General features: G+C 42.8%; 1 protein-coding gene across 3 annotated transcripts in view; it reads right to left on the bottom strand.

The window, feature by feature from the left end:
• The window catches only part of LOC308286264 (SLIT-ROBO Rho GTPase-activating protein 3-like), a 112,092-nt gene extending 90,663 nt beyond the window's left edge, over positions 1-21,429 (bottom strand). For all 3 annotated transcript variants that reach the window (XM_080727248.1, XM_080727246.1, XM_080727247.1), the window contains exon 1: positions 20,793-21,429. In XM_080727248.1, the coding sequence (XP_080583374.1) occupies positions 20,793-20,862 (70 nt within the window). In that variant the 5' untranslated portion in view covers positions 20,863-21,429. The remainder of the gene's footprint in view (positions 1-20,792) is intronic.
• Positions 21,430-22,308: the final 879 nt, after the last annotated feature.

Here is a 22,308-nt window from a genome sequence, read left to right as displayed (position 1 = left end):
ACTTGTTGACCCCTTTGAATGCTTCCCCCCCCAGATATCACTGATTGAATTTCACTTTCAAACATAAATATTATAACACCAAATATTGTCCAAAAACAATATTTTGATATCCATTAGATACCAATATAGCATGTTCAAGGCCGATACTGATCGACGATTAACATCCCTATTATAAATCACTGTTTCTCAATCTCAGCTTTGATTGATAGTTTGGAACAAAATGGACACTTACGGGTCCATTTGGTCCCATTCCCATTAACACTGAGGGTATTACAGTGAAGATTGTGTTCCCAGATATTAAAAAGAATAACTACCGGTATATTGATCAGGGTTCCGTGGGCTGAATGCATAACAAAGGAGGGAGGGTCCTTGAAATGAAATTGAGAAGAATGACTGTCATGAACAGAATGATTGCACCTATACTTCTCTCTCACATCAAGCTATTCATTATTTAGGTGGCATTTGAAAGAGAACGGTATGAAGGAAGTCATTTGGAGGCTTTAGAGGAGGGGACACCTGGCTCCATGGGGAGGAATATCACCACTTGGACACCTTTTATCTTTATTGATAGTATACAGCAGGGGTCTTCAACGTTTTCAGGCCAAGGACACTGTAGTTGAGAGAGATGAAGCAGGGACCCCCGACAGCCTTTTCAAGATTCCATAGTTTCATTGTTTGACAGTACAATCATCAGTGTATTTTGGATTCATGTCAATTTGTGTCTTCAGATATTTAACCACTCGAGCCGTCAATACTTAATAAACTTGACCTTTCTCTCTGTACTTAGTCTGCTATTTTTCCCCTCTACACCTAACCTCTTTGCCAAAAATAGCTAATCTACAAGCTTGTAGATCTGCTATTTTTGGCTAAAGTTCTCAGAATATGGACACTAGGGTTCATAGGGTTAATATAAAAAATAATAAAAAGAGTTTCTATCACACAAAGATTTGGAGGACCCCCTGTAGTAACTCTGAGGACCCCCTAGGGGTCCTGGACCCCCTGTTGAAGACCCTTGGTATACAGCTGGGGTGCCCACACATTTTTGACGTGAGATCTACTTTTAAAATGACTAGCTCAACATGATCTACCCATCCAAAATGTTTTAGCTGAGGGCCTGAGGGGGGCTTTGGAATAGCAGCACTGGCGTTATATTTTAGACAAACACACTACTGTAAGGGGGAAATAAATGGGAAATACTGGGGGGAATGTCTTCATCCCATTCTGTATGGAAGTGTTAGGTTTTGGGGTTCTTTGTAATGCTACTGACTCTTGAACAAAGTATTGCATTGGATGTTTGCCTACTTTAGAAGCCATGAAGGGAGCTGACAGGTCCTTCTTGATGTCATATTGGCATATTCTTTTTATATTTTAATTATATATTTTTAGAGGCATGTCATGTGGTCTACCTGCACACCATTGGTGATCTACTGGTAGATCACGATCTACCTTTTGGGCACCCCTGGTATACAGTATACAGACAGGAAATGGGGGAGAGATGGGGAGTGACACGCAGCAAAGGTCGACGGGATCGGGACTCGAACCCGCAGCATGCTGTCAGGCTGCAATGGAGCCTAGGTGTCCGGACCGCTAGGCCAGCGGTATTTCAGCCCATATTTCAACTTTTTTAGGTGTTTTCATGAATGCATCGTCTACTTCGTCGAGTTTCGCGCGAAAAGTAGCACAACAAAAAATAGCCGATCTACAAGCTCACAACCAGCCACATTGTGCGCTTGTAGATTTTTGCTATTTAAGATTTATTTTTCTTCTTAGTGAAAGTATGTCTGTGGGTTTCATAAATACTGAACCAAAGAAAAGTATTAACAAGGGCTTGTGAATAAACAATAACTACATTGGAAACATCGGAACGCAGGTTATTTTTTAACCCATTTAGAAAGGGCACACATTACAGTGTATCATTATTTTATGCTTTAACTATTGAAAAATAGCAGATATACAAGCTCACAGCGCGGCACCGAGTGCCGCGCTGCGAGCTTGTAGATCTGCTATTTTTGAAAAATCGTGAAAATTACAATGTTCCCCCGATTCTAAGTGTCTTTTGAATCCTTCTAAGATGTTTTGAAAAATCTATGTTTCTATGTCAGCAATCTGGCCAGCCATCATCAAAGAAAGGGTCCTTTTCACTTAAATGGAGCTCAGTTAGTCTGTTCTTGAGAGACTACTATGTCAGTGGTTCTCAAACCTTTTCATGTGAAGGACCCCCAAAATGATATGTATTTGGCCACGGACCCGCATCTCAAAATATCTAGTTCCAGGGACCACCCAGAAGCAAAATTTTAGTTACAAACGTTCGCTTTGAAAATACATATAGTCAAAGATTTGCACACATTTTCACGACTTTTTCAAAAATAGCAGATCTACAAGCTCGCAGCGCGGCACTCGGTGCCGCGCTGTGAGCTTGTATATCTGCTATTTTTCACTGGTTAAAGCATCCAATAGCCTTCCTGAAAAGCCACAGTTTTGGTTATCACCTGACAGAAGACGAGCACACGGAGAAAATGATCAGTGGGGTCCCGTATGATATTTGCATTCCCTCTGATACCAGCTATTTTTAGAAGGTTGCTAAGGGACAATCCATTTGATCAATGATTCAGACTGTTGAACAGGGGCGTCAATTGGGTATGGCAGGGGTATGCAGCTGCCATACCCTGGGTCCAGGGGAGAAAATAAAAGTTACTTTTAAATATACATCCATGAATGTCTCTTTGTCTATCTGTGCTGGTTATGTTGTTAAATTACAGTAAAATAAAGTGCAAAATGTAACAAAACGGTCACTTTAACAAGGTATCATAATTATACTCTCCACACTTGTATTCTCCCCATCTTGACACAATGGTATATTCCCTGGTTCCGCAGGTCAGCTGCACAGGTGCAATGCATTATTGTTAAGTGTGGCACGTTTACTAACATGCCAACTTTAGCTGCACTTGAAGAAACCTTAGAAACGGGGGGAAAATAGAATGTACTTCTTAAAATAAATGTATCATGCCTGTTGCTAAGGTATGGCGACATGTCGTCATGTTGCCATACCTTAGCTTTTTCTGAACTGACGCCACTGCTGTTGAAGAATAAGGCATTGTTATGTAAGGCTGCGATCAGTTCCAAGTGCCAACCTTCATAACAAGCCTTTGAATATGTAAGAAATGTCTTCAATAAAAACACGACGACACCAATGTTGAACGCTAAAACCCATTTTCAACCTTATTGTCATATACAATAATTGGTCTCACTCTGTGTCTCATTGGTGGGCTGTGGACAGTTCAGACATTTCTGAACTGTCCACGGTTCAGATATTCTGCTAATAAGCTACAGCCTTTCTATTCCTGAGAGAAAAGCATGCTGATAGAAGCCACTGATCTTGCATGGATATTTATAGTCATTCAGGAGACAGGTTTTCCTCCAATCAGGATAAAGTGGGGCCTTCCTCCAATCATGGTCGAGTGGGAGCGATTTATACTTTCACAACGGCGCCACGTGTCAAAAAAAGACGGGGAAATCTCGCTTTTGCGAACGCCCATCATTTCGACCGGAGGGTTAGCGACTCACTCCAAGGAGGTTAAAGGGGAAGACCACCCATTTTCAATATTGAACTATGTCATTAATATGCCCTAGAGGAGTTGTGTGGAAATAGAAAAAAAGTTCCCCCCCTTCTGTGTTGCCTAGAACTGGAGGATTGATTTTGGGGTTTGTATTGTAAAGTACAACTTGATGACATCACACATTGTACTTGACAATACAAACCCCAAAATCAATCCTCCAGTTCTAGGCAACACAGAAGGGGGGAACTTTTTTTCTATTTCCACACAACTCCTCTAAGGTATATTAATGACATATTTCAATATTGAAAATGGGTGGTCTTCCCCTTTACGGTTAGGGTGAGGGTTAGAGTCGGGTGTCGAAAAGATGACATGTAGTAACAGCGACACACTCCCAAAAAGACGATCTACATGCTTACTTGTATATTTTGTAGATTGACTTCTGACTTTGTAGTCAGAGCTTTTAGATTGGCAGCGATCTCAATTAAACGCTTAAAGACAGCAGATCAAAGTGGGGACCGGGATCCCGAGACCCCAGTGGTCCTTGAGGGGCTTCCAGGGGGGGTCCCCATCAAAATGTATCATCAAAATCTGTTTAACTAACATCTCTATTTCTATTTCTAAAATGTGAGGCATTTAATTTGGAATATTTTCAAAATGTATTTAACACAAATCTTGTATGGGGTCCCTGACTCCCTGGTAATATATGTTTTCAGATGGGGGTCGGCAGCCCAGGGGCATCAATTGGGTATGGCAGGGGTGGGGGGGGGGGAGTTACTTCTAAATATAAATCCATGAATGTCTCTTTGTCTATCTGTGCTGGTTATTATGTTGTTAAATTACAGTAAAATAACTACAAATGTTTGACAAGGTATTATAATTATATTCTCCACACTTGTATTCTCCACAAATGGTAGGTCTATATTCACAGGTTCCGCAGGTCAGCTGCACAGGTGCAATGCATTATTGTTAATTGTGGCACATTTACTAACATCCAAGTTTAGCTGCACTTGAACAACCGTTCCAGGCTCCCATATCAGGCCCAAGAAACCATAGAAACGAGGGAAAAAAATAAAATGTACTTAACATAAATGTATCATGCCTGTTGCTAAGGTATGGCAACATGACTGGTGTCTTTCGCGCGCATGCAAGACACCAGTCATGTTGCCATACCTTAGCTTTTTCTGAACTGACGCCACTGCCGCAGCCAAATACATACTAATTTGTTGGCCCTTGACGTGAACATGTTGGAGAGCTACTGCCCTAGAGACGGCAGATCCTATTCCACATGGACTTCCTCTCTGGGTGCAGCGTGTGTGTGTTTCTCCAGCGTTATTCAGATATTCCACACGCCCCATGGCATGTGGAAATTTCACTAATGAGACTTCATCCATTACTAATGTTTATTTTCCTCCAACACGAGAGGAATGTTTAAACCCGCGTGTATGCTCTGGTGACTTTTACAAGCGTTTTGAGCAAGAATTAATTACTTCCAGAGATTTGAGAGAGAACAGCTTTGAAGCAGAGCAAAAAATAATAAAGAAGAAAAAATTAAAACGGGGGGGAAAAGCGAAAGAAAAGATCAGCGCCTGGTGCGGTCGCTGGAGCGGTCTATCTGGTTATGGTTATGACCGTTACATAACTGTATGGTTCGGAAGACTGTAAACAAAGACGTGTCGAAGCACATTGGGGAACAAACGAGGCGTTGGTGTACGCCACAGCTAAATCACATCGCCAAAAACGAGAAGAAAAAAGATCCGAGGCAAAGAAAAGTATGTGATCACTATGTGTGATCTCAATCAGACGGCCTGTGTCACAGATAAGAGCGTGAGTTTGGATATAAAGGACAGCTCTGGTCTAGAGTGTTAGCGAGGTCTCTCTAACGCAGTGTTTCTCAACCTTTTTTTCTGCATGGGCACACTTTTCATGTGCCAAGAATCCATGGGCACACCAACATAATACGGGGGTGTGGATATTAATTGTCACTGTCAGGAAGAAAGCTTGTATCTCCAAGTTTCAAATTTGGACGTTTCTTCGCAAAGTAAAGCCCTGCTTCATCATACAAGGCTGTCGCACAACAGTAGTGAAAACAGCCGATCTACAAGCACACAACGCCTCGCGGTGCGAGGCGTTGTGTGCTTGTAGATCTGCTGTTTTCACTAGTTTAAATCGTTTTTTAAATGATAAATACAATACTGGCTTTCAAGCAGTTTCAAGGGGCACACTTGACCCTTCTCAGGGGCACACCAAAGACCAAAGGTCCCCAGGCACAGTGGTTGAGAAACACTGCTCTAACGCTCTGCCAGGAAGCAGGCTCAGATACAGGACCAGGAATCCCACTGTCCTACGAGGGCTCGACTTCAGTCAAAATAAACAAAACTACTTCGCTACTCGCCTAAACAAAAGCAGTTTTGCGTTGCTGAAAGTCTATTCTCCGTGGTGGGAAGCCTCTCAGCACCCCACCCTCTCTGTAAAATACACTTTTTGAGCAGAACATAAAATACACGTACACTGGTATGTCCGCCAGACGGAAATTATTTTGTTGACTCCACAGTGCCCCCTACGGATTATGGTCAATGGTAATACTGTATATCGTCGTTGTCGGGTGAAAACCTTGTATCTCCAAAACCATTCGTTTTGTATTTATCATTTAAAAAATTATCTAGACTAGTGAAAATAGACGATCTACAAACACAACGCTGACATGGGCAGCAGTGGCTCAGTAGGTAGAACGGCCGCTTGGGAATCAGAGGTTTCCCAGGTTCGATCCCCGGCTCTCCCTCTGAGTTAGTGTGTCCTTGTGCAAGACACTGATCCCCCAACTGCTCCCTGATGAGCAGGTTGGTGCATTGCATGGTTTCCTCTGCTGTCTGTGTGTGTGTGTGTGTGTGTGTGTGTGTGTGTGTGTGTGTGTGTGTGTGTTGTGTGTGTGTGTGTGTGTGTGTGTGTGTGTGTGTGTGTGTGTGTGTGTGTGTGTGTGGTGTGTGTGTGTGTGTGTGTGTGTGTGTGTGTGTGTGTGTGTGTGTGCGTGTGCGTGTGCGTGTGCGTGCGCGCGTGAATGGGTGAATGTGACATGCAACAAAGCACTTTGGAGAAAGGCTCTATGGAAATGCCCCATTTACCATGATACGTCTGCAGTCGCTCCATGGCCAGAGATCGGGGACAGATAATGTCAGCGGAATGGCCTTCACACCGTTAGGTCTGACAGTTAGTCTACGTCTTTCCGCACTGCGTGCTGCAGTGCGAAGCAGCAAATCTCACCCATAGCGAGCAGGGGAGATGCTGGCCGGCTGGCTGGCTGAATGGCTAGCTGGCTGGCTGAATAGCTGGCTTAATGGATAGCTTGCTGGCTGGCTGAATGGCTAGCTGGCTGGCTGAATAGCTGGCTTAATGGCTAGCTTGCTGGTTGACTGGCTGGGTGGCCGACAGGCTGGCTGGCTGGCTGGCTGACTGACTGGATGGATGGCTGGCTGGCCGACAGGCTGGCTGGCTGGCTGGCTGGCTGGCTGCAGCAGAGCCTGGCTGGCGCACAGCATGTCCAACGGCCAATGGCACTCCGGGGCCGTGTCTGCGGTTATCCATGCATGACTAGTCACATGTCACCTAACCTGGCCTGACACGCCGATATAATTTGGCACAAATCAAGCCTGTGTGTCCTGTGGACACTTGTGTTTTGGGCACGGTAATGACGATGGTATGTCTAGTTCCACTCGCTCTGCTCAAATTCACATTCCCTGCGACTCCCCCCCCCCTTCTCTCTCTCTCTCTCTCTCTCTCTCTCTCTGTCTCTCTCTCTCTCTCTCTCTCTCTCTCTCTCTCTCTCTCTCTGCAGGGGCGTCAATTGGGTATGGCAGAGGTATGCAGCTGCCATACCCTGGGTCCAGGGTGGAAAATAAAAGTTACTTTTAAATAAAAATCCATGAATGTCTATCTGTTCTGGTTATTATTGGTTGTTAAATTACAGTAAAATAACTACAAATGCAAAATGTAACAACATGGTCACTTTAACAAGGTATTATAATTATATTCTCTGCACTTTTATTCTCTCCATCTTGACAAAATGGTATATTCCCAGGTTCCGCAGGTCAGCTGCACAGGTGCAATGCATTATTGTTAATTGTGGTACAGTACGTTTACTAACATGCCAAGTTTTGCTGCACTTGAACAACCGTTCCAGGCTGCCATATCCAGCCCAAGAAACCATAGAAACGGTTGAAAAATAGAATGTACTTCTTAAAATAAATGTATCATGCCTGTTGCTAAGGTATGGCAACAAGACTGGTGTCTTCGCGCGCGTGCAAGACACCAGTCATGTTGCCATACCTTAGCTTTTTCTGAACTGACGCCACTGTCTCTCTGTCTCCCTCTCCTCCGATCTCAACACAAATACTTTTAACAAGGCCATGCAGGCATCCCCCCCTCATCCGCGGAGCCAGAGAGGAGCATCAGCAGTATCCCAGACATAAGGGCTGTAACAATCCTCTGCCCATGTACAACAGTTTCTTTTTTTTATGCTCACAATCTAGCTGTACTTCCCTGCCGCGTTGTGCCCGGACGGACGTGATGAGCGCGCCGTCGGGCCGTGTTTCCTCCAGTGCGTGGTCGTGGAGGAGGCACTCGGGCCAACAGATAACAGAGATATGGTTGTATTGTTGTGATGCCTGGCCCTGACATTTCATGACAGTATCTAGTCAAAGCATTCTTTCATCCCGTGGTGAATGCCACGCAGAGGGGCGTGGCCGGCCAATCTGTGCGGAATGCAGAGCCGCAATTACTGTAGTAACGGGCCGGTTGGAGAGGAGAGGAGAGGAGAGGAGAGAGACGCAGGCTGTATAGTAGTGCCGGTCATTTGAACAAAGATGCATCGAAAGCGATATTTAGAACAGGGGTCTTCAACGTTTTCAGGCCAAGGACACCTTAGTTGAGAGAGAGATGAAGCAGGGACCCCCACAACCTTTTCATAGATTCCATATAGTTTCATCGTTTGACAGCATCAGTGTATTTTTGATTCATGTCAATTTGTGTTTTCAGATATTTAAACACTTGAACCGTCATTACCTAATAAACTTGACCTTTCGCTCTGTACTCAGTCTGCTCTTTTTCCCCTCTACACCAAACCTCTCTGCTGAAAATAGCCGATCTACAAGCTCACAACGCCTCGCTTATAGATCTGCTATTTTTGGTTAAAGTTCTCAGAATATGGATGTTAGGGTTCAAGTGGTTAATATAAAAAAAGAGAAAATGTTTCCATCACACAAAGATTTGAAGGGCCCTCTGTAGTGTTTGAATTAATACAGATGAATGTAACAATTAATTGCGATTATCTCAAACAATTGCGCTCAGTCGATCATGTAGTGACAGGCCTGCTCCGAATTAGCCCTCTTAGATGTAATAGCCGACTTTGAATGAGTTGTTTCCATAATACCACTAATACAACAACTGGAGCAGAATCACAAGACCCAGTTGGCTCACATCCAATTCCTTCCATTCTAGTGGGTCTTAAACGTGGCCCACAGCAACAGTGGTAGACTAGCCTACTGTAACCTGCCCATTCTCCACTCATAAACAAAGTGTCATATCGTTGTTGTCGGGTGGAAACCTAGTATGTCCAAAACCGTTTTTTGTATTTATCATTTAAAAAAATGATTAAACAAGTGAAAAAAGACGATCTACAAGTACACAACGCCTTGCGGGTGCGAGGCATTGTGTGCGTGTAGATCGGCTATTTTCACTAGTTTTGTGCGACAGTCTTGTATGATGAAGCAGGGCTTTGCTTTACGAAAGAAACGTACACGTTTGAAACTTGGAGATACAAGGTTTCTGCCCGACAGTGACGATATTTAGACATTTCTCGTGCGAACTCCTACCCAACTGCACATTCTTATAACGTATGAAATAAAACACCCTCACACATTTTACAGAGCATAGTTGCTGGTCAGAACATGGTTTCTTATCTCCGTGCTTTAACTTTTTTTTTGTGGAAATGAATGCCCTACTCTGTCATTTTCCAATGTCACACAAAAGTAGCTAAAATAGCCGGACTACAAGCTCAAAGCGTGTCGCAGCAAGGCACGTTTGTTTCACTGGGTGAAAAGGGGGATGTATGCCTGGATTGGGTGGAAGTCTTTGAATGAATGTGAGAGAGGACTTCTCACCTAGAAACAGTGGTGTAAAGGAACTACAGTAAGTACATTTCCTCAAGCACTGTACTTAAGTACAATGTTGAGGTATTCTTTTACTTTACTTTACAACTTTCAATACTCTTACTTCTACTCCACTACATCTCAGAGGCAAATATTATACTTTTACTCCACTGCAATTGAATGAAAACTTAAGTTGCTAGTTACTTAACCACTTCAGTTGAATTTACATTTCGTCCATTTGAAAATAGCCCATCTACAAGTTCTGTCCTCAAACCACCTGGCATCCCCATTCTTGACATGTCATAATAGGCAAAAACTCTGATCTAAATGTTAGAACTGAGCTCTTAGATCGTCTTCAGCCAGAACATTAAAGTGTACAGGGGGGGAAAAAGAGGGGGCAGAGTACAGACCCCTGGGGGACGCCCGGAAGTATTAGCCTATAGGGCAGGGTTCCCCAAAAGGCGGCCCGCGGGCCATTTGCGGCCCGCGGGGGGCTACTGTCTGGCCCACTCCAACCCCAGTAATAATGGTGGTATAAGAGCAGCAACAACACTAGTATATCGTCGTTGTCGAGTGGAAATCTCATATCTCCAAATTTGTACGTTCTTTCGCAAATCATACAAGGCCGTTGCACAAAGGTAGTGAAAACAGCAGATCTACAAGCACACAACGCCTCGCGGTGCGAGGCGTTGTGTGCTTGTAGATCGGCTGTTTTCACTAGTTAAGATAATATTTAAAATGATAAATGCAAAGCGAACAGTTATGGACATACAAGATTTTCACCCGACAACGACGATATCTGAACTGTCGCTGGAGTAGCGGGAACGCCGCTGTCGCCCCCTGCAATGCTGTGGCCCTCGGCTTGGTACCCTAGACATGATTAGGCCCTTGGGGAAAACTAATTGGGGAACCCTGCTATAGGGATTTAAGCAGGATAGAATGATTTATTCCAGGGATAACAGTTGGCTTTTGGCAACGAAAGCCACGGCACAAGGAATCTTGTCATTAGAGAGGTAATGAGGTTATGGCGGCTATAGTGTGCAACGTGTAGTGGCGTGACACCATGTTTCATGTCCATACGTGAATATTCATACGCTCTAAATGAATAAATAATACAACATGCTATCAGCTTCAGCACGCATCAGAGAGGAGATGACATGTGACAGAAGGACTGAGTGCTGCACCGCTGGTTGCTGCTGTGTGGTTGGGATCCTTTAGGAGCTTAACAATGTCGGTTCCATCAACGCAGTGGTTTTCAAACTTTTTCATGCCAAGCACCCCCACAATTATATGTAACCCTACTGTATGTGACAGAAGGTTATAAACCAGAGTGGTGCATCTTTGCTTACAGTGTTATCAGGCTGGGAAATTAATAGAAAATGTGTCGAAATCGACATTTAGACATTTATTCTTTTTCTTTCTTTCTTTTTGACTGTCCAATATATCGCTTGTGTTATTGTTCATGTGGTCAAACTGTATATTCCAAAGATAAAACCTTCACATTGCAACAAATTATGAAACCCTCTTCTATTTGCTAACTAAGGCCTATATTATCGACACAAATCACCCCTACTAATTCTAATGGGTTGATACTGCAAAATGCACTAACTGTAGCCTAATATATTAACTATTTCTCTTATTGTTTTACCTTTAAATCGATGCTGTGGTGTTACTAGCGACTATACATCAACTCACATTGATCGAACAGTGAGGAATGGCATAAAGCAGTGGTTCTCAATGAGGGGTCCGGGGACCCCCAGGGGTCCTTGAAGGATTCCTTCGAGCTTGCAGATCTGCTACAGTGTTTTCACTATTTACCATTCAAATCTGTTGCACACACGTCGATTACACGTCACTTGTAAAACTGTTTTTGTGTGAGCTCTCAACATTGCATGCAGTCACAGGAATAGTTAACCGACGTGCGACGTGTAGTGAGCTTGTCGATCATCTATTTTCAGCGAAAGCTTTCCCCACAATAGCAGAAAACAGGAAATACACTGGAATAGAGCCCTGAGGGACTCCGGTCAACCACACAGGGTTTGTGTGGTTTAAATATAGGTAAGGTGAGAGGAGTGAGGACAAAGGAACTCGTTGGCCTATTATGTCCAGAACAGCAACACTAGGGTTCATGTTGTTAAAGGTTAAATACACTGGTGTAAAGTAACTAGTAAGTATACTATTATTACTTAAGTACAATTTTACTTTATTGGACCAAGAGTATACTCCACTACATCTAGGATCCAAATATTGTACTTTCACTCCACTACAATGATTTGAAAAGTTGAGTTACTAGTTACTTTGCAGATATAAATGATTATAAGAAAAGCATTAATCTACTTTAGCCCTATTTTATATCTAGGCTAATTGAAAATAGCCGATCTACAAGCTCACAGCGCGTCGCAATGTGACGTGTCATAATGCGAAGTGTCATAATGCGTGTTGTGAGCTTGTAGATCGGCTATTTTCAAATATTTTGTACTTTTACTTTTGGTACTTTAAGCATATTTTGATACTTTTACTCAAGTATATTTTGAATTCCGGACTTTTGCTTGTGACAAAGAATTTCTATGTTGATGCTTTAACATAAAAAAAGAAAAAAAAAAGAAAAACACTTTTTCCAAAAAAGAGGCGGGGGGGTTTGTATTGAACTATAGAGAAAAGCAGGTATAGTGACTTGTGGGTAATATTTACACTTTTACTTAAAGCCATACTGTGTAAGATGCCCAACTAGTGGTCATTAGCCCTATAGCAAACCGCGGTCGCGTCCGCGTCTTTCGGACGTTTTTCGTACCTTCAGACCCCCGCGTCTGCCTCCACCTCGCTGAGATCTATCTTTTAAGGGGTCCCTTGTTCCTGTGCGTTCAGTAATTCCAGAGATACGGACTCCTTCACCCTGCCTGGTAGGCGAAATTACCTAGAGAAGGGATGGTACAAACGGGCGACAACAAATATGGCTGCCATAGCGACCCCACTTCAAGATGCGCTGTGATTGGCCGGCAGTTGTATAACCCTCGCTGTGATTGGCCGGTAGTGTGATGACGCAATTTTGGCGCGAGATCCGGTCCACGGCAAGGATCTCAGTTTACATACAGAGAAGGCTTTACAGGCTGAAATTCACGGCGCGGATCTTCTAAAACTTTTGTGATTTAATAGTTAGGAGAATTTTAAGATTTGTTTTATAAAAAAAGTTACATAGTACAACTTTAAGTAAAGAAATGTAATACTTTTTCCACCACTGGTTAAATAAGGAGGCAGGGGGGGGGGGGGTGGTCTAAATATAGGTAAGGTGAGAGAATTGAGAACAAAGGAACTTGTTTACCTATTATGTCCAGAACAGCAACACTAGGGTTCATGTTGTTAAAGGTTAAATAAAGAGGAAGGGGGCTTGTATTGATCTATAGAGAAAAGCAGGTATAGTGACCCGTGAGTATCAGTAAGTCACACCTATTGAAGCAGAATGCTGCTTGTTTTCTCCACCATTCCATTCACAACGCAGCTGCGGTAGTAAAACTCTTAAAGCAGCACATCGGCCCTTTTTCAAATCTTCGTATAACGGGTCTACTCACTCTCTTCCTGGTAAGCAGGTTTCTGAGCTGTCCACAGCCCTCCTCTGAGACACAGAGGGGCCTTTTCGGGTTCTTTCTCCCGCCTATGGGATGGCAACTTTCTTGGAACCTTGGTTTATTCTTGCGAACTGGCCGTAAACCAACTTTTACGGTTCGGAACCAACTCGGTTCTTGGTGGAAAAGCTCACCTCTGGTTCATCCCATAGGCGGAAGAAAGAACCCAAACCGTATCTTTGCCGGTGGAAAGGGCCCCAGAGTGAGTAGACAGAAAAGAGTGCCATAAATGAGTATTAGTGAGAACGAATTACACAAAATATACGGCAGAATATTTATGTTTTTGAAGTGGGCCCTTAACGAAAAGCCTGTTTCCGCTCTGGAAGAGTTTTGTACGACAACATTAATGCCTAAATTCGAACTTATCAGTTATCACGCACACTTTTACCTTGATTCAGTGATTCTTAACCTTTTTATTCAAGGTTTGACATCAAGTGTGTGATATATATTACACCATTGGTTCCCAAAATGTACAGAATTTCTTAGATTTTTAATTTTATTTATTATTATTCATGAAAATCGTATCTTTTTGACGGATGCTTTTTGAAAATGTTTTGAAATAATAATTTAAAACAAAATCTAGGAAACAAAAAAATTAAGGGACCCACAAAAATGTGTCCGCGACCCACAAATGGGTCCCGACCCAGTGTTTGGGAACCAGTGTATTACACCATAGACCGCCTCCTCATTACTGGTCTATTTGAGTCAAATTAGTATATTTTGTACACTCAAATGGCCAAACTGCACCAATGCAACTTCTTGCAACATGCAACCATAGTTGCAAGGAGTTGCATTGTTGCAGTCTGACCTTAAAACTGTTCTGTTGCAAGCGGGGGGTCATCACCATGCTGGCTTGTGGTGGACATTTTGGTCAAAATTAGGCCTACATTTTTGCCATGGACAAACAAAATGAGTAATATTACCAGAAACACAAGAGATGACCCTGAATGACTATAACAGGCCTGTAACTCTGAGAGTGTACAAATGGAACCAAATGGACCCGTAGGGGTCCATTTGGTTCCATTTGTACACTCTCAGAGTTAAGGGGGTCCTTGCAAATATAACATTTGAGAACCTCTAGAGCATACATGGGCAACTGGCGGACCGGGGGCCACATGCGGCCCCCACCTTCACTTAATGCAGCCCACAGGTTGATTTCGGAATACTGATATATTATATTAATTCCAAACATGCAAAACAGGACCTCCTTTAATTACTTCAGTCCATATTAGTCGTTTTTGATGGCTAGTATTAAAATTGTACTCTTTTTGTGTCCAACTTATTTGTAATAAAGTTCATAAAGTTTACATATTGTAAGTAGGCCTATAACTAAATAAAGAACACGCCGCATTGCGACATGTTTAGCACTTGACTGGCTATTTTTAGCTACTTATTCATGACAGTAGGATGATGGATTGGGACATCAATTTACGAAATAAGTTACGTTTAAATATGGAGATAAGAGGTTTCTGTCGACAGCAACAATTTGCAATGTGGCCCCCTGGAGTGAGTGTGGAAATACAGTGGCCATCATCAAAGTTGCCCAACCCTACTCTAGAGACTTACTTTTTTTTTCTCTAAAAAAAGAAAATATAAAATTCGCCACAGACAAGACCAAGTCTTTGCCACAGACACATTTGTCTGTGTACGACATACCGATGATGACCCCTGGTTGCAAGGAGTTAGTTGCGACTAGTTGCTTTGTTGAGGTCTGGCCTTCAGAGTTAAATTAACAGTGTAGATTGGGTCCTAAAGTTAGGAAAAGAAAGTGGACTCAAATTTGGCTCTGTGGTCTATTGCATATCAAACTAGGCCATCCTTGACATTCAAAAGTTTGAGAATAGCTGACACACAGTCTAGCTGACACACATGACACACATCCCTCTGGTTTCATTTTGAGACTAACAAGTTCCTATAATGTATGATTTAGTTTCATGGCTTTGGCATATAGGCTACTAGAGTTATAGTTTGTTCTTGACGTCAATAATCAAAAGGACTAGTGGACTACATTATACAGCTAGTACACAGCATTTACAAAAGAACAGATATTGAAAACAAATCCTAGTTATATTTCAGAATATCTTTATATATTTGTACAAGTAATGCTTTGTCTGGGTTCTGATTTGCCAAATAATTGCCTACCGGGGTATTTTTAATTTACCCCGTACCTATATTCTTATGCTCTTGTACTCCATTGACTAAAATTGTCATAACTTCATTGAGTATGCGTACTCAAATTCAATGAAAATATATGACCACTTTATAATGTCATTATAGACTCAGATCTGCCTTATTCCATAACCCATGTAATCTAGCAGAAATCCTATTGTAATATTAAGTTAGCAAGACAGTCAGATTTGAATTGGAACACTGCATTGGCCATAACATATTAATACACTTTGCATGACAGTCCCCGGAAACATCCCTGTTTAGAGACACAAAACTGTTTCACCAAGTTAGTCTCAAGATGAAAGTAGATTAAAGGTAGGATTAGTGATTTAATTTAATTCAAATAATAACAAAACGGGTCTATGTTCTGATAATGAAAAAAACATCACGAGGATGCAACTGGGACGTATCATCAGTGATGTAGCCCGAGGTCGACGGGTGTTTCGGGTCTACCAACATCATACACCCTCGCAAGATAGGGTCACTCAATCCGCTGCACCGGAACTACTCTGCAGGGACTGGGGGATAAACCACTCTGGCGTGTGGAAGAACTAGGCTCTATGGGTTGACTCCTGGCCGGGCTCCTATGTCTCACCAGGTCCTCTCCTGCTCTCACCAGGTCCAGAACATGTGCGTTGCACCAGACTCCCAATCCAAACATTTCATTCAGCTGCAGCCGGTGGTTGGGCCCGCAAGGGTTGGCCCGCGGTAGAACTGCAAGCTCCACTTGGGGAAAGGTGGTGGTGGTGGTGGTGGTGGTGGTGTGAATGGCCCTCCTAAAGGCCTCACCGTGGATTTGTTGGGCTTCTTCCTCATGGAAGAAACAGGCTGGGGCGCTAACCCAACCTGCTCCTAGGTGCCGTCTACATTCCGTCCATCAACCGACTCTCCGGTGGTCACCAAACTATACCTGTTTGTCAGGTCAATTCCTATGAGTCACTATGAATAGAACTAAAAAAATAAATCATGAGGTAGCAACTGGGTCCATATTTGGACTTCAGCCTTATCCCTTGTGAGGAGAAAAAAGCAGTTTCAGTTGCTCCACCAAAACTGTTGGGTGACAGGATAGAGTGGGGCCTTCCTCATGGTCGAGTGGGGGCGGGCCTTACGCGCACCAATGTCCGCCCCAACTTGATCATGATTAGAGGAAGGCTGCCTGTCACCTCTAAGCTGCCTGTCACCTTAGAGGAAGGCTGCCTGTCACCTACAGTACATGAAAACTGAAACTGAAACTTAAGTGAAATCACTTACCCTACCTTTAATTTGGAAATTAGACATCAAACAAACAAGCGCTATGAATCCATAAGGTCAGCCACCAACGTGTTATCAATACTAGTGCAATGTCCACTGGGAACATCAAAAGGACCCTTTCATAGCCACAGTGGAGTCAGTACGGGGCTGAGACATGGACACTCACGGCACAACAGGAAAGTACCCTGGATGGAGTCTGCACAAGAACACTAGGAATGGCACTATAGGTGTCACATGAGAGGACCTCATCGGAAATGTGGACCAGTCCACCGGGACCTACCACGGGTCACAGACAATGCGGCGACAAGGCAGCGATTCAGGAGTCCCGAGCTGCACTCTGAGAGTGTAGAGATGGAATCAAATGGACCCGTAACTCAGAGGCAAATTAACCCTACGGTGTACATTGGAGTCCCTCGGAGATAAAGAATGGTATCAAATGTGGGTCCGTGGCCCAAAACATGACAAACTGGTGGTCCTTGAAAATTCAAAAGGTTGAGAGTATGACGGTTTCGAGCCGGCCTGTCCGTGAAATCAGGTCTTGTGGCTTTTACATAAGAGCAGATGGGGGGAAAGTGAGGCACATTAAGCGGAAAGCCTGCATGAAATAGAAGAGAGGTGAAAATGTCGTCTCTAAAAGTAGGATGGGACACCCTAACCCGTGGCAGCATTCCACCATGTCACTTCCTATAATGTCATTCCCGCACTGTCAATGGGTGCTGCCAGAAGTAGAAAGTAACTAAAAGTACTTACTTAACCCATTTAGACCAGAGCCCGAATCCTGTAAGCTTTCTGGAAATATGTATTCAAATATTTGTTCAAAATTTAATTTAATATGTGTTTGTTGCTACTATACATAGCAACAACAACCCCAAAAGGATTTCCCAGATTGTAAGGTATATAGGCTACTGTAGGGGTTCCCAGAAATACATTTCTTTTACTTAACTATAAATATTTGAAAACTTTAGTTATAGTTACTTTGCCGATTTAGATCATTACAAAACATACATCAACCACTTAAGCCCTATTTTAAACTTGACTGAAAATAACCAATCTACAAGCCCACAACGGTAGATCGTCATTTAAAGGAAATCACACCCAGTGTGAACTTAGGTGAGCGGTGCTATTTATGAGTTAACAGACAAAGCCAGATGTAGGAGCGTGGTTAGCACGGCTCAAAAAATAACTTTTTTGTTGTTGTTAAAAGAATCTAATACTTTTACTGTGGTACTGTATGTACATTTCAGTACTGTACCGTACGTATATGTTCTTTCACCGCTGGATGCTGCTTCCTCTAGTCACATATTTAGCAGCAGACAGTACAGTAAAATGCTTTCATGGTTCATAATTCATACTGACCACATGCATAATGTATGGACGGCTTTTCTCAACTGCTCTGTGACCTTCTCCACTGTGTGCATTTGCATCCAGGAATCCCACTCTGTCTGTTCTGTCTCGGAATCTAGAGTCAAAGGAGCATTATCTTCCTGTAATTGGTCCTCACTAATGCTCAATACCAGAGGTCTTCAACAGGGGGTCCGGGACCCCTAGGGGGTCCCCCAGAGTTAATACAGGGGGTCGTCCAAATCTTTGAGTGATAGAAACTTTTTTTTTCTCCTTTTTTATAATAACCACTTGAACCCTAGTGTCCATATTCTGAGAACTTTAGCCAAACTGCGAGGCGTTGTGAGCTTGTAGATCGGCTATTTTTGACAAGGGAAAAAGAGCCGACTAATTACAGAGTGAAAGGTCACGTTTATTAACTATTGACGGTTCAAGTGGTTAAATATTTGAAAACACAAATTGACACTTATCCAAAATACACTGATGATTGTGCTGTCAAACGATGAAACTATATGGAATCGATGAAAAGGTTGTGGGGGTCCCTGCTTCCTCTCTCTCTCAACTAAGGGGTCCTTGGCCTGAAAATGATGAAGACCCCTGCTCAATACAATGGAACAAATTGCGTCTACTCACTCTAAGCATCTCATTGGCGGGTTGGGGACAGTTCAGAAACCTGCCTACCAGTGACATCATCGATGGGATTCCAAGCTAATAGAAACTATACAGCCTTTCTCATCCTGGAAAGTTAGAATGCTGAAATAGAAGCCACTGTTCTTGCATTCAAATACAATTGAAAAAAGGGTGGCAAAAAGAAAAGAAAACCCCTCCTGAGACACAGAGTGAGTAGACAGAAATGGTGCCATGCCATCTTATAATGAGCATCAGTGAGGACCAATATAAGAAGACAAGGTTGAAAATGAGTGAAGTGCTCCTTTAATTGTTGTTAATTTGACACAAGTATGTCTACGGTTTAGGAGTGCAACACTTAATATAACTAATCTTATATGAAAAAACTAATCAATAATAATACATTTTAAAAAACCTAAAATAATCCTATATCCTAGTGAGTAAAAAATATCTCAAAATAGTGAAATGTTTTAACTATTTTGCACGACACCGTTGTGCAACCAAGTATAAATGCTTATGTGCCTAATATGTAGATTAGTTGATGCAAGCCTATACTTTATACTTCAATATTCGGTTGATCGAATAAGCAACCAATAGAAAAATCACAAAGAAAGGTAAATATAATCGATGGTTGCAGACCACTCGCTACAGTTACAGAATAATAGACTGATTATTACATCATTTGTGGCCTTATAACACACTTACAAGTCTAATATCGGCCTATCTCTGTCCAGATATTGATTAGCCTTGATGATAGCCTTGGGTGCATCATGCATGACTGTATGGTGAGTTGGTGACATGACATCTATCCTTTATGTCAGGGGTCTTCAACAGGGGGTCCGGGACCCCTACAGGGGGGCCGCAAAACCCTTGTGTGATAGGATAATTATTTTAAATAAACAACTTGAACCCTCGCATTCCGAGGAGAACTTTAGCCAAAAATAGGTTTGGTGTAGGTAAATAAGAGCAGACCAAGTAGGCTACATAGTGAAAGGTCAGGTTTACAAAATATCAGCGATTTAAGTGGTTAAATGTCTGAAATACACATTAACATGAATCCAACATAGACTGATACAGTGCTGTCAAACAAGTCTATGAATCTATCTATGAAATCGATGAAAATCTGCATCACATTCATACAATATGTAGAGGGGGTCCCTGCTTCATCTCTCTCTCAGCTAAGGGGTCGTTGGCCTGAAAACGTTGAAGACCCCTGCTTTATGTTATTGATCATGTGTGCAATTGGAAACTATTACAAAAATAACCTTCACTTTGCGATAAATTATGAAAACCTCTTCCATATATTATTTGCTAACAAAGGCCTACTGGCTCTAGACACAAATCACCCCTATTAATTCTAATGGGCCAATACTACAAGTTATAACAACTTAGTAAATGTACTGTAGCCTATAATATATGAACTGTTTTCCATATTGTTTTACCTTTAAATCGATGCTGTGGTGTTACTAGCGACTATACATCAACTCACATTGATCGAACAGTGAGGAATGGCATAAAGCAGTGGTTCTCAATGAGGGGTCCGGGTGGGGACCCCCAGTGGTCCTGGAAGGGTTTCATGGGGGCCCCTAACAAAATGAGTCAATAGCCTCCTCCATATCAGATTATCAGTGTTTTACCCTGCAACCCCTATGCGTCAGCTGGTCAAATTAGCAGATCTACAAGCTCACCATGAGGATGTGTGAGCTTGTAGATCTGATATGTTGGACAATTTGGAATGATGTGTGAACACGAAGTCTGTTCAGATGGGGGTCCGAGGCCAAATAAATACTAATAACATTTCAATGTGGTGGGGGTCCTTGGAAACGTTTATGGTCAGTGCGTAGGTCTACCAGTGGCATAAAAGCTATAAGAACATTCATGACAATGCTTTCACCATGTTGTTGGCTACAAAAAAAAAACAGCTTTTGCCCAAATTTGTACTCAAATGTGTCCCACCCACCCGCAGCAACGCGCACGCATTGCAATGACAGAAAAGTTATGCAATAGTAGCCTGACAAGCCCCGATAGCAATGTGATGACGCCTATAATAGTAGAGAGAGAGAAGAATCAAACACAAACACACCAACCTTTGACTTGCGTCTCATATTCGGCGATGATCTCTTTGTCCTTCTTGACTCTCGTCTGAGATGATGACATGTTGTTGGAGAAGAATGGATCGGTGGAAATCCAAGGATCAAGTGTCTCTCTCTCCCTATCTCTAGCTCTGGTTTTCTCACACTCTCTATATCTCTCTCTCTGCCACAATGCAACGCTGGCGTGCGCTTTAATTACGTTGCTAGAAATACTTGATCAAGGATCAAATGGTACGTGCATGCGCTGCTCTGCTGTGCGATCGCGTGCGTGCGTGACAGTCAGAACTTCAGTGAGAGAGGAGGTTGGACGGCTGCCCAATGGATCGAGGTTCCCTCTCTCTCTCTCGTGCTACGATCTCTACTGAAGCCTGAACCTCTGCTTTTCGCTTCTTGCTGTGTTTCACAGGCGACGTCGAACCAAGAATTGCATGATCAAAAAATCCTTATTGCTCCCGGGGAGCAGAGCTCTAGATCCTCTTCAACAACAACACACACTACTGAGTCAGTCCACGGATCATTGTTATTGTGCATAGATAGATCGCATTGGAAGGGAACGGCTATACTGGGCTGTCTGTCTCTCTGTCAGCAGCGCGGCGGTTGCATTGTGCTATTTTCCACCATACTGTCCACATCTACCCCCTTCTATCTGTCTGTGTGACTCTCTCTCTCTCTCTCTCTCTCTCTCTCTCTCTCTCTCTCTCTCTCTCTCTCTCTCCCTGCAAGTTCAATGCTGCTGCAGAGAGAGAGTCAGGCTGTCTGAATGGATGCTCCTCCCCCTCCCCTCCCCTCCCCACTCTCTCCACCACTAGTTCTGCTTTGCTTGATTGATCACAGTGAATGGATGGATGGATGGTGTGCTAAACTGACAGATCCCACACATCAGTTGGTTGGAAGAAGTAAGCCTGCTCGGATTTGTTTGGGTTGAGGGCATTGTATGTGATCTACAAGATCACAACATGTCAAAATGCTACATATATTTCGAGCTTGTATAGGTTGTCTATTTTTGAATAGATTAATACATTTGTATAGGCCCCATTTTTGTACTGATACGTGTGTACAATTCAATTGTATAGGTTATTGCATCTTTTGTAGCCTATTAATAATCAAGTTGTAACTAAACTTTTCCCTTTGAGATGTAGTGGAGTAGGAGTATAAAGTAACAAAAATGGAAATACTCAAGTAAAGCAAAAGTCCCTAAAATATACAGTAGCCTACCGGTATACGATTCTCAGAAACCCGCCTACCAGTAATATAGGGCCTACTACATGCTAATGGAAACTACAGCCTTTCTCATCCTGGAAAGTCAGCATGCTGAAATAGACTGTTCTTGCATTAATACAAAGAAAAAGTGTGAAATCTTGTTAAATGACCAAACCTGCATACCGATGATGTCATGGGTTTCTGAAGGCCCTTGACATTGAGCTAGAGCTCTGACCCATGACCCTCGTCGATGGGGGTTCTCAACTTTTTCAGGCCGTTACCCCCCAAAATAATCATGTTTGAACTCGGG

Source organism: Nannobrachium achirus (assembly GCF_963921795.1).
Source record: "Nannobrachium achirus genome assembly, chromosome: 6".
In the NCBI taxonomy this organism is placed as follows: domain Eukaryota; kingdom Metazoa; phylum Chordata; class Actinopteri; order Myctophiformes; family Myctophidae; genus Nannobrachium; species Nannobrachium achirus.
This window is presented reverse-complemented; position numbering and strand designations above follow the sequence as displayed.